Source organism: Salvelinus fontinalis, chromosome 32, assembly GCF_029448725.1.
Source record: "Salvelinus fontinalis isolate EN_2023a chromosome 32, ASM2944872v1, whole genome shotgun sequence".
Lineage (NCBI taxonomy): Eukaryota > Metazoa > Chordata > Actinopteri > Salmoniformes > Salmonidae > Salvelinus > Salvelinus fontinalis.
In genome coordinates, this window is record NC_074696.1 from 283,262 (window position 1) to 308,524 (window position 25,263).

The 25,263-nt window shown below is 48.1% G+C and overlaps 1 protein-coding gene across 1 annotated transcript in view; it reads right to left on the minus strand.

Annotated features, from left to right (window-relative positions):
• LOC129830507 (regulating synaptic membrane exocytosis protein 2-like) overlaps positions 1–25,263 on the minus strand; it is a 257,440-nt gene that overhangs the window by 197,522 nt on the left and 34,655 nt on the right. Inside the window, exons 9-10 of the mRNA XM_055893080.1 lie at positions 22,956–23,109; positions 5,044–5,112 (exon numbers count right to left, since the gene is read on the minus strand). Of these exons, the coding sequence (XP_055749055.1) occupies positions 5,044–5,112; positions 22,956–23,109 (223 nt within the window). The remainder of the gene's footprint in view (positions 1–5,043; positions 5,113–22,955; positions 23,110–25,263) is intronic.

The window sequence follows — 25,263 nt, forward strand, 5'->3', positions numbered from 1 at the left end:
AGAGAGAGGGCTTTGTGTGGGAGAGGGGATTGGAGGGGAGGAAAGGTAGTGGAGGGGGAAAGAGAGGGAGAGGAGGTTGAGAGCAAGAGAGTGGAGGGGAGGGAGAGTGAGAGGGAATGGAGGCATAGAGAGAGGGAGTGCAAGGGGAGACAGGGAGTGAAGGGAGAGATGGAGAGGAGAGAAAAAGTGAGTGGAGGGGTGAGGGCAAAAGGAGTGGGATAGGTAGTGGAGGGGGAGAGAGGGGGAGTGGGGGTGGGAGAGAGGGAATGGAGGGGGAAAGAGACGGAGGGGAGAAGGGAGAGAGAGGGTGTGGAAGGGGAGAGAGGGAGAGTGAAGGAGGAGAGGAGATAGGAGGGGGAGAAAGAGGGAGTGGAGGGGGAGAAAGAGGGAGTGGAGGAAGAGAGATTGAATGGAGGGTGAAAGGAGAAAGGAGGGGAGAGAGGAGAGGGAGTTGAGGGAGAGAGAGATTAGGTGGAGGGGAAGAGAGAGGGAGTGCAGGCAAAGAGGGGCAGTGGAGGGGGAGTGGAAGGGGTGAGAGAGGGTGTGGAGGGGGAGAGGGGATAGGATAAGGAGAAAGAGAAAGAGGGAGTGGAGGGGGAGTGAGGATAGGAGGGGGATTGAGAGGGAGTGAAGGGTGAGAGGGAGGGAGTGAATGGGGAGGTAGAGGGAGTGGAGGGGAGAGACAGGGAGTGGATTGGGAGAGAGAGGGTGTGGAGGGGGAGAGGAGATATTAGGGGGAGAGAGAAGGAGTGGAGGGGGAAAGAGGAGTGGAGGGGGAGAGTAAGGGATTAGAGGGGGGAGAGAGGGTATGGAGGGGTAATATAGGGAGTGGAGGGGGGGTGAGAGGGAGTTAATGGGGGGAGAGAGACGGAGTGGAGGAGGTGAGGGGATAGAGGGATAGGAGGGGGAAAGGGGGTAGGAGGGAGAGGAAGACAGATTGGAGGGGGAAAGGGGTAATAGAGTGGTAGAGAGAGGGATTAGATGGGGGAAGAGAGGGAGTGGATGGGAAGAAAGAGGGAGTGAAGAGGGAGAGAGTGGGAGAGGAGGGGGTGAGGGGATATGAGGGGGAGAGAGAGAGTGGAGGGGATATAGATGGATAGCAGGTGTAGAGAGCGAGGAGGGGGACAGGGGATATGAGGGGATACAAGGGGGAGAGAGGGGGAGTGGAGGGTTAGAGAGGGATTGGACGGGGAGAGAGGGAGTATAGGGGGACAGGGGATAGGAGGGGGAGAGAGAGGGAGTGGAGGGGTAAAGAGGGAGTGGACTGGGAGAGAGAGGGAGTGGAGGGGAACAAGGGATAGAAGGGGGAGAGATGGGGAGTTGAAAGGGAGAAGAGGCATGGAGGGGAAGAGGGTGGGAGAGAGGGGGAGTGGAGGGTAGAGAGAGGTAGTGGGGGGGAAAGAGGGGGAGTGGAGTTGGAGAGGGGGAGGGAAAAGGAAGGCTAGAGAAAGAGAATGGAGGGGAAGAGGAGGGCTATAGTGGGAAAGAGAGGGAGTGGAGGGGGATAGGAGGAGGAGAGAGTGGGAGTGGAGGGGCAGAGAGGTAGGAGGGGAAGAGAGGTAGGAGGGAGAAAGAGAGAGAGAGAGGGAGGGAGTGGAGTTGGAGAGGGGGATTGGATTGGATTGGGAGAGAGAGGGAGGGAGTTGACGGCAAAAATCAGATTGAAGGGGTAGAGTGGGATAGGAGGGGGAGAGAGAGAAAGTGGAGGGGGAGATAGGATAGGAAGGGGGAGAAGGAGACTAGTGGAGAGGGACATTGAGGGATAGGAGGGAGAAGAGAGGAAGTGGAGGGGGAAATAGAGGGAGTGGAGGGGAGAAAGAGGGAGTTGAGGGAAGAATGAGGGAGTGGAGGGGGAGAGGGGATAGGAGGGGGATACAGAGGGATAAGAGAGGGAAGAGTGGGAGGGGAGGGGAGAGGGAGGGAGTAGAGGGGGAAAGAGAGGGAGTGCAGGGGGAAAGAGAGGGAGTGGACTGGAGAGAGGGGGAGTGGACTGGAGAGAGAGGGAGTGGAGGGGGAGAGAGAGTGGATGTGGAGAGAGAGGGAGTGGAGGGGGAGAGAGTGGATGTGGAGAGAGAGGGAGTGGAGGGGGAGAGAGAGTGGATGTGGAGAGAGAGGGAGTGGAGGGGGAGAGAGAGTGGACTGGAGAGAGAGGGAGTGGAGGGGGAGAGAGAGTGGATGTGGAGAGAGAGGGAGTGGAGGGGGAGAGAGAGTGGATGTGGAGAGAGGGAGTGGAGGGGGAGAGAGAGTGGACTGGAGAGAGAGGGAGTGGAGGGGGAGAGAGAGTGGACGTGGAGAGAGAGGGAGTGGAGGGGGAGAGAGAGTGGATGTGGAGAGAGAGGGAGTGGAGGGGGAGAGAGAGTGGACTGGAGAGAGAGGGAGTGGAGGGGGAGAGAGAGTGGACGTGGAGAGAGAGGGAGTGGAGGGGGAGAGAGAGTGGACTGGAGAGAGAGGGAGTGGAGGGGGAGAGAGAGTGGATGTGGAGAGAGAGGGAGTGGAGGGGGAGAGAGAGTGGATGTGGAGAGAGAGGGAGTGGAGGGGGAGAGAGAGTGGATGTGGAGAGAGAGGGAGTGGAGGGGGAGAGAGAGTGGATGTGGAGAGAGGGAGTGGAGGGGGAGAGAGAGTGGACTGGAGAGAGAGGGAGTGGAGGGGGAGAGAGAGTGGACGTGGAGAGAGAGGGAGTGGAGGGGGAGAGAGAGTGGATGTGGAGAGAGAGGGAGTGGAGGGGGAGAGAGAGTGGACTGGAGAGAGAGGGAGTGGAGGGGGAGAGAGAGTGGACGTGGAGAGAGAGGGAGTGGAGGGGGAGAGAGAGTGGACTGGAGAGAGAGGGAGTGGAGGGGGAGAGAGAGTGGATGTGGAGAGAGAGGGAGTGGAGGGGGAGAGAGAGTGGATGTGGAGAGAGAGGGAGTGGAGGGGGAGAGAGAGTGGATGTGGAGAGAGAGGGAGTGGAGAGAGAGGGAGTGGAGAGAGATGGAGTGGAGGGGGAGAGAGAGTGGATGTGGAGAGAGAGGGAGTGGAGGGGGAGAGACAGGGAGTGGATGTGGAGAGAGAGGGAGTGGAGGGGGAGAGAGAGGGAGTGGAGATAGAGCTTCCCCCAGCTGTGTTTAAGACTGTCACTGTATTTCCATGAGCCTTGAAGTGTTCAATTATTTGTCTTGTCATTGCTTGGAATGTACACTACAATTCAAAGTTTGGGGTCACTTAGAAATGTCCTTGTTTTCCATGAAGACATACATGAAATGAGTTGCAAAATTAATAGGAAATATAGTCAAGACGTTGATAAGGTTATAAATAGTGATTTTTAATTGAAATAATAATTGTGTTCTTCAAACTTTGCTTTCGTCAAAGAATCCTCCATTTGCAGCAATTACAGCCTTGCAGACTTTTGGCATTCTAGTTGTCAATTTGTTGAGGTAATCTGAAGAGATTTCACCCCATGCTCCCTGATGCACCTCCCACAAGTTGGATTGGCTTGATGGGCACTTCTTACGTACCATACGGTCAAGCTGCTCCCACAACAGCTCAATAGGGTTGAGATCCGGTGACTGTGCCGGCCACTCCATTATAGACAGAATACCAGCTGACTGCTTCTTCCATAAATAGTTATTGCATAGTTTGGAGCTGTGCTTTGGGTCATTGTCCTGTTGTAGGAGGAAATTGGCTCCGATTAAGTGTCGTCCACAGGGTATGGCACGGCGTTGCAAAATTAAGTGACAGCCTTCCTTCTTCGAGATCCCGTTCACCCTGTACAAATCTCCCACTTTACCACCACCAAAGCACCCCCAGACCATCACATTGCCTCCACCATGACAGATGGCGTCAAGCACTCCTCCAGCATCTTTTCATTTTTTCTTCATCTCACGAATGTTCCTCTTTGTGATCCGAACACCTCGAACTTAGATTCGTCTGTGCGTAACACTTTTTAAAAATCTTCCTCTGTCCAGTGTCTGTTCTTTTGCCCATCTTAATCTTTTATTTTTATTGGCCAGTCTGAGATATGGCTTTTTCTTTGCAACTCTGCCTAGAAGGTCAGCATCCCGGTGTCACCTCTTCACTGTTGACGTTGAGACTGGTGTTTTGCGGGTACTATTTAATGAAGCTGCCAGTTGAGGACTTGTGAGGCGTCCGTTTCTCAAACTAGACAATCTAATGTATTTGCCTTCTTGCTCAGTTGTGCACCGGGGCCTCCCACTCCTCTTTCTACTCTGGTTAGAGCCGGTTTGTGCTGTTCTGTGAAGGGAGTAGTACACAGCGTGGTACGAGATCTTCAGTTTCTTGGCAGTTTCTCGCATGGAATAGCCTTCATTTCTCAGAACAAGAATAGACTCACGAGTTTCAGAAGAAAGTACTTTGTTTCTGGCCATTTTGAGCCTGTAATCGAATCCACAAATGCTGATGCTCCAGATACTCAACAAGTCTAAAGAAGGCCAGTTTATTTGCTTCATTAATCAGCACAACAGTTTTCAGCTGTGCTAACATAATTGCAAAAGGGTTTTCTAATGATCAATTAGCCTTTTAAAATGATAAACTTGGATTAGCTAACACAACCTGCTATTGGAACACAGGAGTGATAGTTGCTGATAATGGGCCTATGTAGACATCCCATTAAAAACCTACCGTTTACAGCTACAATAGTAATTTACAACATTAACAATGTCTACACTGTACTTCTGATCAATTTGATGTTATTTTAATGGACAAAAAAAGTGCTTTTCTTTCAAAAACAAGAACATTTCGAAGTGACCCAAAACTCTTGAACGGTAGTCTATGTGAAAGTGGTTGGGAAATTTAGAATAGCATAGGAACACAGGACTGATTGTGTCCAAGTAAAGAGACCTCTACATTATTATGATAAATGGGATTCTATGGATGCTGTTCTGTTGTTGTGTGTAGACAGTATGTATGTATATGTGTAGAGGTATGTGTTCTAATTTCTGATAATAATAGTAATAACATGTTGATATTGTAATTTGATATAGATATAGAGTACATGGTTATAGCTAGCATTGGAGCTCCATTAAACCTGTTTTGTCGTGATTTGGTTACCTGCTATGACACCGATCCCGTCCTCGCAGTCAAAATCAGAGAACTCACTGTCAATAATTCTCTGGGACACTGGGAGGTAACGAGAGAAGAGCAAGAGAAAAAAAAGAGAAGATGAATGAAGAAGAATGTCTAGAGCTGCCTTGTCGTGACAGGATTCTGTTATCCTTTTTCTCTAATCCACCACAGGTCATTACGGGTCAGTACGGGTCAATACAGGTCATTACGGGTCAATACGGGTCAGTACGGGTCAATACGGGTCAGTACGGGTCAGTACGGGTCAATACGGGTCAGTACGGGTCAATACGGGTCAATACGGGTCAGTACGGGTCAATACGGGTCAGTACGGGTCAGTACAGGTCAATACGGGTCAGTACAGGTCATTACGGGTCAATACGGGTCAGTACGAGTCAATACGGGTCAATACGGGTCAATACCGGTCAATACGGGTCAGTACGGGTCAATACGGGTCAGTACGGGTCAGTACGGGTCAATACGGGTCAATACGGGTCAGTACAGGTCAGTACAGGTCAATACGGGTCAATACGGGTCAGTACGGGTCAATACGGGTCAGTACAGGTCAGTACGGGTCAATACGGGTCAGTACGGGTCAATACGGGTCAGTACAGGTCAGTACAGGTCAGTACGGGTCAATACGGGTCAGTACAGGTCAGTACGGGTCAATACGGGTCAGTACAGGTCAGTACGGGTCAATACGGGTCAGTACAGGTCAGTACGGGTCAATACGGGTCAGTACGGGTCAATACGGGTCAGTACAGGTCAGTACAGGTCAGTACGGGTCAATACGGGTCAGTACAGGTCAGTACGGGTCAATACGGGTCAGTACAGGTCAGTACGGGTCAATACGGGTCAGTACAGGTCAGTACGGGTCAATACGGGTCAGTACGGGTCAGTACAGGTCAGTACGGGTCAATACGGGTCAATACAGGTCAGTACGGTTCAATACGGGTCAGTACGGGTCAGTACGGGTCAATACGGGTCAGTACAATTCAATACAGGTCAGTACAGGTCAGTACGGGTCAATACGGGTCAGTACAGGTCAGTACGGGTCAGTACGGGTCAATACGGGTCAGTACAGGTCAGTACGGGTCAGTACGGGTCAGTACAATTCAATAAGGGTCAGTACAGGTCAGTACAGGTCAGTACGGGTCAGTACAGGTCAGTACGGGTCAATACGGGTCAGTACAATTCAATACGGGTCAGTACAGTACAATACGGGTCAATACCAGTCAGTATGAGTAAGTGTGGGTCAATACGGATCAGTAGTGGTCAATACGGCTCAGTACGGTTCAGTATGGGTCATTAAGACTCAATACCGGACAAAACTGGGTCACAGAGACACAACACCTCATTGACACTGACTACATGGCCCACACAGAGCAGGAGAAAATGTGTCTCTGTCATCACAAAGCTCTGCTTCTTAATACAATACAGGTCAGTACGGGTCAATATGCGTCAGTATGGGTCTGTACAAATCAGTACATTTATTTGTTTATTTGTTTACATGTTTTAGTCATTTAGCAGTTGCTCTTCTCCAGAGCGTCTTGCACTCTCGGTACGGGTCAATACTAGTCAGTGTGGGTCAGTATTTGTCAGTGCGGGTCAATACGGGTCAGTATAGGTCAGTATGGGTCAATACGGGTCAGTATAGGCAAGGCAAGTAGGTTAAGTGCACATCGACAGATTTGTCAACTAGTCGGCTCATGGATTTGAACAAGCAACCTTTCGGTTACTGGCCCGACTCTTAACCGCAAGGCTACCTGCTGCCCTCAATACGGGTTGGTTTGATTAAGTACGGGTCAATACGGGTCAGTATAAGTCAGTATGGGTCAATACGGGTCAGTATAAGTCAGTATGGGTCAATACGGGTCAGTATTTATTTTTATTTTTTTTATTTTTTTTATTTCACCTTTATTTAACCAGGTAGGCTAGTTGAGAACAAGTTCTCATTTACAACTGCGACCTGGCCAAGATAAAGCATAGCAGTGTGAACAGACAACAACACAGAGTTACACATGGAGTAAACAATAAACAAGTCAATAACATGGTAGAAAAAAGAGAATCTATATACAATGTGTGCAAAAGGCATGAGGTAGGCAATAAATCGAATAATTACAATTTAGCAGATTAACACTGGAGTGATAAATCATCAGATGATCATGTGCAAGAAGAGATACTGGTGTGCAAAAGAGCAGAAAAGTAAATAAATAAAAGCAGTATGGGGGGTGAGGTAGGTAAATTGGGTGGGTAGTTTACAGATGGACTATGTACAGCTGCAGCGATCGGTTAGCTGCTCGGATAGCAGATTTTTAAAGTTGTTGAGGGAGATAAAAGTCTCCAACTTCAGAGATTTTTGCAATTCGTTCCAGTCGCAGGCAGCAGAGAACTGGAAGGAAAGGCGTCCAAATGAGGTTTTGGCTTTAGGGATGATCAGTGAGATACACCTGCTGGAGCGCGTGCTACGGGTGGGTGTAGCCATCGTGACCAGTGAACTGAGATAAGGCGGCACTTTACCTAGCATAGTCTTGTAGATGACCTGGAGCCAGTGGGTCTGACGACGAACATGTAGCGAGGGCCAGCCGACTAGGGCATACAGGTCGCAGTGGTGGGTCGTATAAGGTGCTTTAGTAACAAAACGGATGGCACTGTGATAAACTGCATCCAGTTTGCTGAGTAGAGTATTGGAAGCTATTTTGTAGATGACATCGCCGAAGTCGAGGATCGGTAGGATAGTCAGTTTTACTAGGGTAAGTTTGGCGGCGTGAGTGAAGGAGGCTTTGTTCCGGAATAGAAAGCCGACTCTAGATCTGATTTTGGATTGGAGATGTTTGATATGAGTCTGGAAGGAGAGTTTGCAGTCTAGCCAGACACCTAGGTACTTATAGATGTCCACATATTCTAGGTCGGAACCGTCCAGGGTGGTGATGCTAGTCTGGCGTGCGGGTGCAGGCAGCGAACGGTTGAAAATGAATCAGTACAGGTCAGTACGGGTCCTTACGGGTCAATACAGGTCAAATGGAATCATCAAAAAACAAGCACACATAAAACTTGAAAAAGCCATACATGCACATGAATGAAAACATTGAGGATAACACACAATAAAGTCTGGGACTTATTTCCATTGTGGTCCTCTTGAGACAAGATGGCTGGACAAGATTGAACCCAGTAAAACAAAGTACGGCAGTGAAATAATAAACCAGAGAAGAAGAACATCTATCTCATCACTCCAGTTACATCATAGGGGTTATTCATATGGGCACAGAAGACATCAAACATATTTTTACTTTGTTTTTAAAGATGCCCAGAGAGGATGTTGTTTTTAATGGGCAGAGGCAACTCATTCCATTCTGAGGCTCCAGTATACAAGAAAGTACCTTTCCCAGCATTACTCCTGAACCTGTAGAAGCACACATCAGCAACACCTGATCTGGTGCTGTGATTGTGTGCATCCCTAACACCAGGAAAGTAATTACTTAGATATCTGGTCGCAGAACCATAAATACTCCTGTAAACCAGAACCAGTCTAATCTGGGACACCCTCAACAGGCAGAACCATAAATACTACTGTAAACCAGAACCAGTCTAATCTGGGACACCCTAGCCTCAACAGGCAGGACCATAAATACTACTATAAACCAAACCTAGTCTAATCTGGGACACCCTAGCCTCAACAGGCAGGACCATAAATACTCCTGTAAACCAAACCCAGTCTAATCTGGGACACTCTAGCCTCAACAGGCAGGACCATAAATACTCCTGTAAACCAGACCTAGTCTAATCTGGGACACCCTCAACAGGCAGGACCATAAATACTCCTGTAAACCAGACCCAGTCTAATCTGGGACACCCTCAACAGGCAGGACCATAAATACTCCTGTAAACCAGACCCAGTCTAATCTGGGACACCCTCAACAGGCAGGACCATAAATACTCCTGTAAACCAGACCTAGTCTAATCTGGGACACCCTCAACAGGCAGGACCATAAATACTCCTGTAAACCAAACCCAGTCTAATCTGGGACACCCTAGCCTCAACAGGCTGGACCATAAATACTCCTGTAAACCAAACCCAGTCTAATCTGGGACACCCTCAACAGGCAGGACCATAAATACTCCTGTAAACCAAACCCAGTCTAATCTGGGACACCCTCAACAGGCAGGACCATAAATACTCCTGTAAACCAAACCCAGTCTAATCTGGGACACCCTAGCCTCAACAGGCAGGACCATAAATACTCCTGTAAACCAGACCTAGTCTAATCTGGGACACCCTCAACAGGCAGGACCATAAATACTCCTGTAAACCAAACCCAGTCTAATCTGGGACACCCTAGCCTCAACAGGCTGGACCATAAATACTCCTGTAAACCAAACCCAGTCTAATCTGGGACACCCTCAACAGGCAGGACCATAAATACTCCTGTAAACCAAACCCAGTCTAATCTGGGACACCCTAGCCTCAACAGGCTGGACCATAAATACTCCTGTAAACCAAACCTAGTCTAATCTGGGACACCCTCAACAGGCAGGACCATAAATACTCCTGTAAACCAAACCCAGTCTAATCTGGGACACCCTAGCCTCAACAGGCAGGACCATAAATACTCCTGTAAACCAAACCCAGTCTAATCTGGGACACCCTAGCCTCAACAGGCAGCCAGTTGAGTTCCTGAAAGCAGCTCCTGCCTATGTGAGTACGTGGACTCACCTTCAGTACTACCCTGATCAGCTTATTCTGGGCTATCTGGAGCTTCCCATTCATAAGATGAGATAAGCCCCCAAACCAGGAAATACTAGCATAGTCAAACATAGTCAAAAAGTTGTCCTACTGTATGTTATCTGGCTATGCTCCATGGGCATGGGCATGTGGGCTTGTTCATTTAGCAGACAAGATATGCTTATAAGTCCCTTGCCATTATTTTATTTTATATGATTTTATAGTAAGAATAATATAATTGAACTTAACTGAATAAAATAGAAATCATATGTTGTATGCACTGGAACAGCCAATGTAGGCCGGCCAGGCCGTGTGTAGGCCGTGTGTAGGCCGGCCAGGCCGTGTGTAGGCGTGTGTAGGCCGGCCAGGCCGTGTGTAGGCCGGCCAGGCCGTGTGTAGGCCGGCCAGGCCGTGTGTAGGCCGTGTGTAGGCCGGCCAGGCCGTGTGTAGGCCGGCCAGGCCGTGTGTAGGCCGGCCAGGCCGTGTGTAGGCCGTGTGTAGGCCGGCCAGGCCGTGTGTAGGCCGGCCAGGCCGTGTGTAGGCCGTGTGTAGGCCGGCCAGGCCGCGTGTAGGCCGTGTGTAGGCCGGCCAGGCCGCGTGTAGGCCGTGTGTAGGCCGGCCAGGCCGCGTGTAGGCCGTGTGTAGGCCGGCCAGGCCGCGTGTAGGCCGTGTGTAGGCCGGCCAGGCCGTGTGTAGGCCGGCCAGGCCGTGTGTAGGCCGTGTGTAGGCCGGCCAGGCCGTGCGTAGGCCATGTGTAGGCCGGCCAGGCCGTGTGTAGGCCGTGTGTAGGCCGGCCAGGCCGTGTGTAGGCTACTTCAGTTTGTAGCAGAGCATCATTATGAGTTGCTGAGAAATAAATATAACCACTTATTCCACTCCACTGTTTCAGTAGTTTCCCATCAGGTGATACTCTGCCCAAACCCTGTATGCCATGGGCTCTCCAACCTTGTTCCTGCAGCTACCCAGTACTCTGTATGCCATGGTCTCTCCAACCTTGTTCCTGCTGCTACCCAGTACTCTGTATGCCATGGGCTCTCCAACCTTGTTCCTGCAGCTACCCAGTACTCTGTATGCCATGGGCTCTCCAACCTTGTTCCTGCTGCTACCCAGTACTCTGTATGCCATGGTCTCTCCAACCCTGTTCCCGCAGCTACCCAGTACTCTGTATGCCATGGGCTCTCCAACCTTGTTCCTGCAGCTACCCAGTACTCTGTATGCCATGGTCTCTCCAACCCTGTTCCCGCAGCTACCCAGTACTCTGTATGCCATGGTCTCTCCAACCTTGTTCCTGCAGCTACCCAGGACTCTGTATGCCATGGTCTCTCCAACCCTGTTCCCGCAGCTACCCAGTACTCTGTATGCCATGGTCTCTCCAACCCTGTTCCTGCAGCTACCCAGTACTCTGTATGCCATGGTCTCTCCAACCCTGTTCCCGCAGCTACCCAGTACTCTGTATGCCATGGTCTCTCCAACCCTGTTCCCGCAGCTACCCAGTACTCTGTATGCCATGGTCTCTCCAACCCTGTTCCCGCAGCTACCCAGTACTCTGTATGCCATGGTCTCTCCAACCCTGTTCCCGCAGCTACCCAGTACTCTGTATGCCATGGTCTCTCCAACCCTGTTCCCGCAGCTACCCAGTACTCTGTATGCCATGGTCTCTCCAACCCTGTTCCCGCAGCTACCCAGTACTCTGTATGCCATGGTCTCTCCAACCTTGTTCCTGCTGCTACCCAGTACTCTGTATGCCATGGTCTCTCCAACCCTGTTCCCGCAGCTACCCAGTACTCTGTATGCCATGTTCTCTCCAACCTTGTTCCTGCAGCTACCCAGTACTCTGTATGCCATGGTCTCTCCAACCTTGTTCCTGCTGCTACCCAGTACTCTGTATGCCATGGGCTCTCCAACCTTGTTCCTGCAGCTACCCAGTACTCTGTATGCCATGGGCTCTCCAACCTTGTTCCTGCTGCTACCCAGTACTCTGTATGCCATGGTCTCTCCAACCCTGTTCCCGCAGCTACCCAGTACTCTGTATGCCATGGGCTCTCCAACCTTGTTCCTGCAGCTACCCAGTACTCTGTATGCCATGGTCTCTCCAACCCTGTTCCCGCAGCTACCCAGTACTCTGTATGCCATGGTCTCTCCAACCTTGTTCCTGCAGCTACCCAGGACTCTGTATGCCATGGTCTCTCCAACCCTGTTCCCGCAGCTACCCAGTACTCTGTATGCCATGGTCTCTCCAACCCTGTTCCTGCAGCTACCCAGTACTCTGTATGCCATGGTCTCTCCAACCCTGTTCCCGCAGCTACCCAGTACTCTGTATGCCATGGTCTCTCCAACCCTGTTCCCGCAGCTACCCAGTACTCTGTATGCCATGGTCTCTCCAACCCTGTTCCCGCAGCTACCCAGTACTCTGTATGCCATGGTCTCTCCAACCCTGTTCCCGCAGCTACCCAGTACTCTGTATGCCATGGTCTCTCCAACCCTGTTCCCGCAGCTACCCAGTACTCTGTATGCCATGGTCTCTCCAACCCTGTTCCCGCAGCTACCCAGTACTCTGTATGCCATGGTCTCTCCAACCTTGTTCCTGCTGCTACCCAGTACTCTGTATGCCATGGTCTCTCCAACCCTGTTCCCGCAGCTACCCAGTACTCTGTATGCCATGGTCTCTCCAACCCTGTTCCCGCAGCTACCCAGTACTCTGTATGCCATGGTCTCTCCAACCTTGTTCCTGCTGCTACCCAGTACTCTGTATGCCATGGTCTCTCCAACCCTGTTCCCGCAGCTACCCAGTACTCTGTATGCCATGGTCTCTCCAACCTTGTTCCTGCTGCCACCCAGTACTCTGTATGCCATAGTCTCTCCAACCCTGTTCCCGCAGCTACCCAGTACTCTGTATGCCATGGTCTCTCCAACCTTGTTCCTGCTGCCACCCAGTACTCTGTATGCCATGGTCTCTCCAACCCTGTTCCCGCAGCTACCCAGTACTCTGTATGCCATGGTGTCTCCAACCCTGTTCCCGCAGCTACCCAGTACTCTGTATGCCATGGTCTCTCCAACCCTGTTCCGCAGCTACCCAGTACTCTGTATGCCATGGTCTCTCCAACCCTGTTCCCGCAGCTACCCAGTACTCTGTATGCCATGGTCTCTCCAACCTTGTTCCTGCTGCTACCCAGTACTCTGTATGCCATAGTCTCTCCAACCCTGTTCCCGCAGCTACCCAGTACTCTGTATGCCATGGTCTCTCCAACCTTGTTCCTGCTGCCACCCAGTACTCTGTATGCCATGGTCTCTCCAACCTTGTTCCTGCTGCTACCCAGTACTCTGTATGCCATGGTCTCTCCAACCTTGTTCCTGCTGCTACCCAGTACTCTGTATGCCATGGTCTCTCCAACCTTGTTCCTGCTGCCACCCAGTACTCTGTATGCCATGGTCTCTCCAACCTTGTTCCTGCTGCCACCCAGTACTCTGTATGCCATGGTCTCTCCAACCTTGTTCCCGCAGCTACCCAGTACTCTGTATGCCATGGTCTCTCCAACCTTGTTCCTGCTGCTACCCAGTACTCTGTATGCCATGGTCTCTCCAACCTTGTTCCTGCTGCCACCCAGTACTCTGTATGCCATGGTCTCTCCAACCTTGTTCCTGCTGCTACCCAGTACTCTGTATGCCATGGTCTCTCCAACCTTGTTCCTGCTGCTACCCAGTACTCTGTATGCCATGGTCTCTCCAACCTTGTTCCTGCTGCCACCCAGTACTCTGTATGCCATGGTCTCTCCAACCTTGTTCCTGCTGCCACCCAGTACTCTGTATGCCATGGTCTCTCCAACCCTGTTCCCGCAGCTACCCAGTACTCTGTATGCCATGGTCTCTCCAACCCTGTTCCCGCAGCTACCCAGTACTCTGTATGCCATGGTCTCTCCAACCCTGTTCCCGCAGCTACCCAGTACTCTGTATGCCATGGTCTCTCCAACCCTGTTCCCGCAGCTACCCAGTACTCTGTATGCCATGGTCTCTCCAACCTTGTTCCTGCTGCTACCCAGTACTCTGTATGCCATAGTCTCTCCAACCCTGTTCCCGCAGCTACCCAGTACTCTGTATGCCATGGTCTCTCCAACCTTGTTCCTGCTGCCACCCAGTACTCTGTATGCCATGGTCTCTCCAACCTTGTTCCTGCTGCTACCCAGTACTCTGTATGCCATGGTCTCTCCAACCTTGTTCCTGCTGCTACCCAGTACTCTGTATGCCATGGTCTCTCCAACCTTGTTCCTGCTGCCACCCAGTACTCTGTATGCCATGGTCTCTCCAACCTTGTTCCTGCTGCCACCCAGTACTCTGTATGCCATGGTCTCTCCAACCTTGTTCCCGCAGCTACCCAGTACTCTGTATGCCATGGTCTCTCCAACCTTGTTCCTGCTGCTACCCAGTACTCTGTATGCCATGGTCTCTCCAACCTTGTTCCTGCTGCCACCCAGTACTCTGTATGCCATGGTCTCTCCAACCTTGTTCCTGCTGCTACCCAGTACTCTGTATGCCATGGTCTCTCCAACCTTGTTCCTGCTGCTACCCAGTACTCTGTATGCCATGGTCTCTCCAACCTTGTTCCTGCTGCCACCCAGTACTCTGTATGCCATGGTCTCTCCAACCTTGTTCCTGCTGCCACCCAGTACTCTGTATGCCATGGTCTCTCCAACCCTGTTCCCGCAGCTACCCAGTACTCTGTATGCCATGGTCTCTCCAACCCTGTTCCCGCAGCTACCCAGTACTCTGTATGCCATGGTCTCTCCAACCCTGTTCCCGCAGCTACCCAGTACTCTGTATGCCATGGTCTCTCCAACCCTGTTCCCGCAGCTACCCAGTACTCTGTATGCCATGGTCTCTCCAACCTTGTTCCTGCTGCTACCCAGTACTCTGTATGCCATAGTCTCTCCAACCCTGTTCCCGCAGCTACCCAGTACTCTGTATGCCATGGTCTCTCCAACCTTGTTCCTGCTGCCACCCAGTACTCTGTATGCCATGGTCTCTCCAACCTTGTTCCTGCTGCTACCCAGTACTCTGTATGCCATGGTCTCTCCAACCTTGTTCCTGCTGCTACCCAGTACTCTGTATGCCATGGTCTCTCCAACCTTGTTCCTGCTGCCACCCAGTACTCTGTATGCCATGGTCTCTCCAACCTTGTTCCTGCTGCCACCCAGTACTCTGTATGCCATGGTCTCTCCAACCTTGTTCCCGCAGCTACCCAGTACTCTGTATGCCATGGTCTCTCCAACCTTGTTCCTGCTGCTACCCAGTACTCTGTATGCCATGGTCTCTCCAACCTTGTTCCTGCTGCCACCCAGTACTCTGTATGCCATGGTCTCTCCAACCTTGTTCCTGCTGCTACCCAGTACTCTGTATGCCATGGTCTCTCCAACCTTGTTCCTGCTGCTACCCAGTACTCTGTATGCCATGGTCTCTCCAACCTTGTTCCTGCTGCCACCCAGTACTCTGTATGCCATGGTCTCTCCAACCTTGTTCCTGCTGCCACCCAGTACTCTGTATGCCATGGTCTCTCCAACCTTGTTCCTGCTGCCACCCAGTACTCTGTATGCCATGGTCTCTCCAACCCTGTTCCTGCAGCTACCCAGTACTCTGTATGCCATGGTCTCTCCAACCCTGTTCCCGCAGCTACCCAGTACTCTGTATGCCATGGTCTCTCCAACCCTGTTCCCGCAGCTACCCAGTACTCTGTATGCCATGGTCTCTCCAACCCTGTTCCTGCTGCTACCCAGTACTCTGTATGCCATAGTCTCTCCAACCCTGTTCCCGCAGCTACCCAGTACTCTGTATGCCATGGTCTCTCCAACCTTGTTCCTGCTGCCACCCAGTACTCTGTATGCCATGGTCTCTCCAACCTTGTTCCTGCTGCTACCCAGTACTCTGTATGCCATGGTCTCTCCAACCTTGTTCCTGCTGCTACCCAGTACTCTGTATGCCATGGTCTCTCCAACCTTGTTCCTGCTGCCACCCAGTACTCTGTATGCCATGGTCTCTCCAACCTTGTTCCTGCTGCCACCCAGTACTCTGTATGCCATGGTCTCTCCAACCTTGTTCCCGCAGCTACCCAGTACTCTGTATGCCATGGTCTCTCCAACCTTGTTCCTGCTGCTACCCAGTACTCTGTATGCCATGGTCTCTCCAACCTTGTTCCTGCTGCCACCCAGTACTCTGTATGCCATGGTCTCTCCAACCTTGTTCCTGCTGCTACCCAGTACTCTGTATGCCATGGTCTCTCCAACCTTGTTCCTGCTGCTACCCAGTACTCTGTATGCCATGGTCTCTCCAACCTTGTTCCTGCTGCCACCCAGTACTCTGTATGCCATGGTCTCTCCAACCTTGTTCCTGCTGCCACCCAGTACTCTGTATGCCATGGTCTCTCCAACCCTGTTCCCGCAGCTACCCAGTACTCTGTATGCCATGGTCTCTCCAACCCTGTTCCCGCAGCTACCCAGTACTCTGTATGCCATGGTCTCTCCAACCCTGTTCCCGCAGCTACCCAGTACTCTGTATGCCATGGTCTCTCCAACCCTGTTCCCGCAGCTACCCAGTACTCTGTATGCCATGGTCTCTCCAACCTTGTTCCTGCTGCTACCCAGTACTCTGTATGCCATAGTCTCTCCAACCCTGTTCCCGCAGCTACCCAGTACTCTGTATGCCATGGTCTCTCCAACCTTGTTCCTGCTGCCACCCAGTACTCTGTATGCCATGGTCTCTCCAACCTTGTTCCTGCTGCTACCCAGTACTCTGTATGCCATGGTCTCTCCAACCTTGTTCCTGCTGCTACCCAGTACTCTGTATGCCATGGTCTCTCCAACCTTGTTCCTGCTGCCACCCAGTACTCTGTATGCCATGGTCTCTCCAACCTTGTTCCTGCTGCCACCCAGTACTCTGTATGCCATGGTCTCTCCAACCTTGTTCCCGCAGCTACCCAGTACTCTGTATGCCATGGTCTCTCCAACCTTGTTCCTGCTGCTACCCAGTACTCTGTATGCCATGGTCTCTCCAACCTTGTTCCTGCTGCCACCCAGTACTCTGTATGCCATGGTCTCTCCAACCTTGTTCCTGCTGCTACCCAGTACTCTGTATGCCATGGTCTCTCCAACCTTGTTCCTGCTGCTACCCAGTACTCTGTATGCCATGGTCTCTCCAACCTTGTTCCTGCTGCCACCCAGTACTCTGTATGCCATGGTCTCTCCAACCTTGTTCCTGCTGCCACCCAGTACTCTGTATGCCATGGTCTCTCCAACCTTGTTCCCGCAGCTACCCAGTACTCTGTATGCCATGGTCTCTCCAACCTTGTTCCTGCTGCCACCCAGTACTCTGTATGCCATGGTCTCTCCAACCTTGTTCCTGCTGCCACCCAGTACTCTGTATGCCATGGTCTCTCCAACCTTGTTCCTGCTGCCACCCAGTACTCTGTATGCCATGGTCTCTCCAACCTTGTTCCTGCTGCCACCCAGTACTCTGTATGCCATGGTCTCTCCAACCTTGTTCCTGCTGCCACCCAGTACTCTGTATGCCATAGTCTCTCCAACCTTGTTCCTGCTGCCACCCAGTACTCTGTATGCCATGGTCTCTCCAACCTTGTTCCTGCTGCCACCCAGTACTCTGTATGCCATAGTCTCTCCAACCTTGTTCCTGCTGCCACCCAGTACTCTGTATGCCATAGTCTCTCCAACCTTGTTCCTGCTGCCACCCAGTACTCTGTATGCCATAGTCTCTCCAACCTTGTTCCTGCTGCCACCCAGTACTCTGTATGCCATGGTCTCTCCAACCTTGTTCCTGCTGCCACCCAGTACTCTGTATGCCATGGTCTCTCCAACCCTGTTCCTGCAGCTACCCAGTACTCTGTATGCCATGGTCTCTCCAACCCTGTTCCTGCTGCTACCCAGTACTCTGTATGCCATGGTCTCTCCAACCCTGTTCCTGCTGCTACCCAGTACTCTGTATGCCATGGTCTCTCCAACCCTGTTCCTGCTGCTACCCAGTACTCTGTATGCCATGGTCTCTCCAACCCTGTTCCTGCTGCTACCCAGTACTCTGTATGCCATGGTCTCTCCAACCCTGTTCCTGCTGCTACCCAGTACTCTGTATGCCATGGTCTCTCCAACCCTGTTCCTGCAGCTACCCAGTACTCTGTATGCCATGGTCTCTCCAACCCTGTTCCTGCTGCCACCCAGTACTCTGTATGCCATGGTCTCTCCAACCCTGTTCCTGCTGCCACCCAGTGCTCTGTATGCCATGGTCTCTCCAACCCTGTTCCTGCTGCCACCCAGTACTCTGTGTGCCATGGTCTCTCCAACCTTGTTCCTGCTGCCACCCAGTGCTTAATTTGGGAAACCTGAACATTGACAGTAACATGTTTTGGCAGTGAAACATTTCACTAAGCTGTTGACAGCCTGTCTGCGTGCTCAAAAAATGAATAAAAGAAAGAGGGTAGGAGATGGAAATGCATGGTGGTGAGATATTATGTATACAGTAGCTAAAGGTGTGTCAACCAATTCATTATCAAAATATTTAAAAAATCCCTATTACTAGGTTATTTGAAATCAAATACAAATTCACCAATTGTAGATGTAAGCCGCTCTGCACAATCAATGAACCAACAGCATCGCAAAGGCCTATACAGTGGCTTGCAAAAGTATTCACCCCCTTGGCGTTTTTCCTATTTTGTTGCATTACAACCTGTAATTTAAATGGATTTTTATTTGGACTTCATGTAATGGGCATACACAAAATAGTCCAAATTGGTGAAGTGAAATGAAAAAAATTACTTGTTTCAAAAAACTCTAAAAAAAATAAAATAAAAAACAGACAAGTAATGCGTGCATATGTATTCACCCCTTTGCTATGAAGCCCCTAAATAAGATATGGTGCAACCAATTACCTTCAGAAGTCACATAATTAGTTAGATTGCACACAAATGGACTTTATTTAAGTGTCACATGATCTGTCACATGATCTCAGTATATATACAGTTGAAGTCCGAAGTTTACATACACCTTTGCCAAATACATTTACACTCAGTTTTTCACAATTCCTGACATTTAATCCTAGTAAAAATTCCCTGTCTTAGGTCAGTTAGGATCACCACTTTATTTTAAGAATGTTAAATGTCAGAATAATAGTAGAGAGAATGATTTATTTCAGCTTTTATTTCTTTCATCACATTCCCAGTGGGTCAGAAGTTTACATACACTCAATTAGTATTTGGTAGCATTGCCTTTCAATTGTTTAACTTGGGTCAAACGTTTCCGGTAACCTTCCACAAGCTTCCCACAGTAAGTTGGGTGAATTTTTGCCCCTTCCTCCTGACAGGGTTGGTAGGCCTCCTTGCTCGCACATGCTTTTTCAGTTCTGCCCACAAATTTTCTATGGGATTTAGGTCAAGGCTTTGCCATGGCAACTCCAATACCTTGACTGTGTTGTCATTAAGCCATTTTGACGCATATTTTGGAAGTATGCTTGGGGTCATTGTCCACTTGGAAGACCCATTTGCAACCAAGCTTTAACTTCCTGACTGATGTCTTGAGATGTTGTTTCAATCTATCCACGTAATTTTCCTTCCCATGATGCCATCTATTTTGTGAAGTGCACCAGTCCCTCCTGCAGCAAAGCACCCCCCACAACATGATGCTCCCACCCCCGTGCTTCACGGTTGGGATGGTGTTCTTCGGTTTGCAAGCCTCCCCCTTTATCCTCCAAACATAACGATGATCATTACAAACAGTTCTATTTTTGTTTCATCAGACCAGAGGACATTTCTCCAAAAAGTACGATCTTTGTCCCCATGTGCAGTTGCAAACCGTAGTCTGGCTTTTTTATGCCGGGTTTGGAGCAGTGGCTTCTTCCTTGCTGAGTGGCCTTTCAGGTTATGTCGATATAGGACTGGTTTTACTGTGGATATAAATACTTTTGTACCGGTTTCCTCCAGCATCTTCACAAGGTCCTTTGCTGTTGTTCTGGGATTGATTTGCACTTTTCGCCCCAAAGTACATTCATCTCTAGGAGACAGAACACGTCTCCTTCCTGAGCGGTATGACGGCTGCGTGGTCCTATGGTGTTTATACTTGCATACTATTGTTTGTACAGATGAACGTGGTTCCTTAGGGCGTTTGGAAATTGCTCCCAAGGATGAACCAGACTTGTGGAGGTCTACAATTATTTTCTGAGGTCTTGGCTGATTTATTTTGATTTTCCCATGATGTCAAGCAAAGAGGCACTGAGTTTGAAGGTAGGCCTTGAAATGCATCCACAGGTACACCTCCAATTGACTCAAATTATGTCAATTAGCCTGTCAGAAGCTTCTAAAGCCATGACATAATTTTCTGGAATTTTCCAAGCTGTTTAAAGGCACAGTCAACTTAGTGTATGTAAACCTTTGACCCACTGGAATTGTGATACAGTGAAATATAAGTGAAATAATCTGTCTGTAAACAATTGTTGGAAAAATTACTTGTGTCATGCACAAAGTAGATGTCCTATCCAACTTGTCAAAACTATAGTTTGTTAACAAGAAATTTGTGGGGTGGTTGAAAAACTAGTTTTAATGACTCCAATTTAAGTGTATGTAAACTTCCGACTTCAACTATAGACCTCTTCTGAAAGGCCCCAGTGTCTGCAACACAACTAAGCAAGGGGCACCACCAAGCAATCGGCACTATGAAGACCAATGAGCTCCCCAAACAGGTCAGGAACAAAGTTGTGGAGAAGTACAGATCAGGGTTGGGTTATAAAAAAATATCTGAAACTTTGAACATCCCACGGAGCACCATTAAATCCATTATTAAACAATTGAAAGAATATGGCACCACAACAAACCTGCCAAGAGAGGGCCGCCCACAAAAACTCACGTACCAGGCAAGGAGGGCATTAATTAGCTGTAAAGCTCCTCAATGGAGATTGGAGTATCTGCCCATAGGACCACTTTAAGCCATAGACTCCACAGAGCTGGGCTTTACGGAAGAGTGGCCAGAGAAAAATAAGCAAACATGTTTGGTGTTCGCCAAAAGGCATGTGGGAGACTCCCCAAACATATGGAAGAAGGTACTCTGGTCAGATGAGAAATACATTTGAGCTTTTTGGACATCAAGGAAAACGCTGTGTCTGGTGCAAACCCAACACCTCTCATCACCCCGAGAACACCATCCCCACAGTGAAGCATTTTGGTGGCAGCATCATGCTGTGGGGATGTGTTTAGAGATATGGTTAGGTGTGGTGCCGGTAGAGACATGGTTAGGTGTGGTGCTGGTAGAAACATGGTTAGGTGTGGTGCTGGTAGAGATATGGTTAGGTGTGGTGCTGGTTGAGACATGGTTAGGTGTGGTGCTGGTAGAGACATGGTTAGGTGTGGTGCTGGTAGAGATATGGTTAGGTGTGGTGCTGCTGGAGACATGGTTAGGTGTGGTGCTGGTAGAGACATGGTTTGGTGTGGTGCTGGTAGAGACATGGTTAGGTGTGGTGCTGGTATGGACATGGTTAGGTGTGGTGCTGGTTGAGATATGGTTAGGTGTGGTGCTGGTATGGACATGGTTAGGTGTGGTGCTGCTGGAGACATGGTTAGGTGTGGTGCTGCTGGAGACATGGTTAGGTGTGGTGCTGGTAGAGACATGGTTAGGTGGTGCTGACTGGTGACATGGTTAGGTGTGGTGCTGGTAGAGATATGGTTAGGTGTGGTGCTGGTAGAGACATGGTTAGGTGTGGTGCTGGTAGAGACATGGTTAGGTGTGGTGCTGGTAGAGATATGGTTAGGTGTGGTGCTGGTAGAGACATGGTTAGGTGTGGTGCTGGTAGAGACATGGTTAGGTGTGGTGCTGGTAGAGATATGGTTAGGTGTGGTGCTGGTAGAGATATGGTTAGGTGTGGTGCTGACTGAGACATGGTTAGGTGTGGTGCTGGTAGAGACATGGTTAGGTGTGGTGCTGGTAGAGACATGGTTAGGTGTGGTGCCGGTAGAGACATGGTTAGGTGTGATGCTGGTAGAGACATGGTTAGGTGTGGTGCTGGTAGAGACATGGTTAGGTGTGGTGCTGGTTGAGACATGGTTAGGTGTGGTGCCGGTAGAGACATGGTTAGGTGTGTGGTGCTGGCGGAGACATGGTTAGGTTTGGTGCTGGTAGAGACATGGTTTGGTGTGGTGCTGGTAGAGATATGGATAGGTGTGTGGTGCTGGCGGAGACATGGTTAGGTGTGGTGCTGCTGGAGACATGGTTAGGTGTGGTGCCGGTAGAGACATGGTTAGGTGTGGTGCTGCTGGAGACATGGTTAGGTGTGGTGCTGCTGGAGACATGGTTAGGTGTGGTGCTGCTGGAGACATGGTTAGGTGTGGTGCTGGTTGAGACATGGTTAGGTTTGGTGCTGGTGGAGACATGGTTCTGCGTGGTGCTGGTAGAGACATTGTTAGGTTTGGTGCTGGTAGAGATATGGTTAGGTGTGGTGCTGGTAGAGACATGGTTAGGTGTGGTGCTGGTAGAGACATGGTTAGGTTTGGTGCTGGTAGAGACATGGTTAGGTGTGGTGCTGGTAGAGACATGGTTAGGTGTGGTGCTGGTAGAGACATGGTTAGGTGTGGTGCTGGTAGAGACATGGTTAGGTGTGTGGTGCTGGCAGAGACATTGTTAGGTTTGGTGCTGGTAGAGACATGGTTAGGTGTGGTGCTGGTAGAGACATGGTTAGGTGTGGTGCTGGTATGAACATGGTTAGGTTTGGTGCTGGTAGAGACATGGTTAGGTGTGGTGCTGGTAGAGACATGGTTAGGTGTGGTGCTGGTAGAGACATGGTTAGGTGTGGTGCTGGTAGAGACATGGTTAGGTGTGGTGCTGGTTGAGACATGGTTAGGTGTGGTGCTGGTAGAGACATGGTTAGGTGTGGTGCTGGTAGAGACATGGTTAGGTGTGGTGCTGGTAGAGACATGGTTAGGTGTGGTGCTGGTAGAGACATGGTTAGGTGTGGTGCTGGTAGAGACATTGTTAGGTTTGGTGCTGGTAGAGACATGGTTAGGTGTGGTGCTGGTAGAGAGATGGTTAGGTGTGGTGCTGGTAGAGACATGGTTAGGTGTGGTGCTGGTAGAGATATGGTTAGGTGTGGTGCTGGTATGGACATGGTTAGGTGTGTGGTGCAGGTGCTGGTGCTGGTGGAGACCTACTCTGTAACCTTCTAGTGGGGCTCTCTCCCGGCAGCAGTTTCCTCTGCGTGTAGGGTGAGGGGTTGGGCATTGCCAGGAAGGATACATCGTGGGTTTGCAACTTGTACCAGTGGGCTGTGTCGTCCATCAGGGCTGTCTCCAGGTTTATGAGGATCTGACAACACAATACATGTATTCACTGAAGACATAACAGACCATGTAAAATATGTGATCCAAACAGAAACGTTGGGTCTGATGCTCTCTTCAGCCAAAGATCGAAGATAAAGAGTTACAATTATCAAATTGTAGAAGGAGAGAAATTAAATTCCAAATACAACATCTAACCCAAAGTCTAAATCTACAAAGACTATGTCTGTATCATTTGTAAAAGTGAGAACATTCTGTACTTCCTAGTGTAGATACTTGAATCATGATCAGACGATGTATTATTCTGTTGTGTTATTTCATGTAACATTATGTCATGTAACATTATGTCATGTAACATTATGTCATGTAACATTATGTCATGTAACATTATGTTATGTTAAATTACATTACATAATGGTATCTTACATTATGTTATATTACATGATGTTATCTTACATTATGTTATATTACATGATGTTATGTTACATTATGTTATGTTATATTATGTTGTGTTACATTGTTATGGTATAATATGTTACATTATGTTAAGTTACATTGTGTTATGTTATGTTACATTATGTTATGTTACTTTATGTTATGTTACATTATCTTATGTTACATTATGTTAAATTATGTTATTATATCTTACTTTATGTTATGTTATGTTACATTGTGCTCTGTTACATTATGTTACATTATGTTGCGTTATGTTATGTTACGTTATGTTATGTTGCGTTATGTTATGGTACATTACGTTACGCTAAAAAAAAATATGTTACATTATGTTGTATGATATGATGTATTACATTATGTTAAGTGATTTTATGGTATGTTACATTATGTTATGTTACAATGGTATGTTACATCATCTTATGTTAGATTACATTATATTATGTTACGTTACATTTTGTTAATTGACATCATTTTATTTTAGGTTAACTTGTGTTATATTATGTTACATTATTTTATGTTAAGTTTGGTTACAGTGTTACGTTATATTATGCTACATTATGTTATGATAACATAACATAACCTTACATTATGTCAATTAACATAATTTAATGTAATATAATGTAATCTAACATAGCATAATGTAACATCACAATGTAACATAACAAAATGTAACATAACATCATGCAACACACCGTAATGTTACATAACATAACACAACATAACGTAATGTAATGTCACACACCGTAATGTTACATAACATAACACAACATAACGTAATGTAATGCAACACACCGTAATGTTACATAACATAACACAACATAACGTAATGTAATGTCACATAATGCAACATACCGAAATGTAATTTAACACATCTTAACACAACACAATGTAACTTTACAAAATGTAACATATTATAACATAATATAACACACCATAATGTAACCTAACATACTATAACATAATTTAACATTACTTAACATAACATAATATGATGTATCATAACAAAATGTAACATAATTAACATACCATAACATAATGTAACATAACGTAATATAACATAACATAACCTTACATTATGCCAATTAACATAATTTAATGTAATATAATGTAATGTAACATAACATAATGTAACATAACAGTACATAATTAACATACCATAACAATGTAACATAAAGTAACATAACATAATGTAACGGAACATAACATAATGTAAAATATAATAAGATAATGTAACCTAACATACTATAACACAATTTTACTTAACATAACTTAACATAACATAATATAAAATAATATAACAAAAAACATGTAAAAACATAACGTAACATAACATAATGTAACATAACATAACAATGTCACATAACATAATATATTGTAACATAAAGTAAAATAACATAATGTAACAATGTCACATAACATTGCATAACATAACGCAACACAACATAATGTCCAATAAAGTAACATACTATAAGATAATGTAATATAAACTAACATAACATAATATAACATACGATAATGTAACCTAACATACTATAACATAATTTAACTGAACATAACATAATATATAATAATATATAATAATATAACAAAACTTAACATAATACAATGTTACATAACGTAACATAACATTATGTAATATAACACAATGTAATATAACATAACATAATTTAAATTACGTTATGCTACATTATGTTATATTATGTTACATGATGTTACATTATGTTATGTT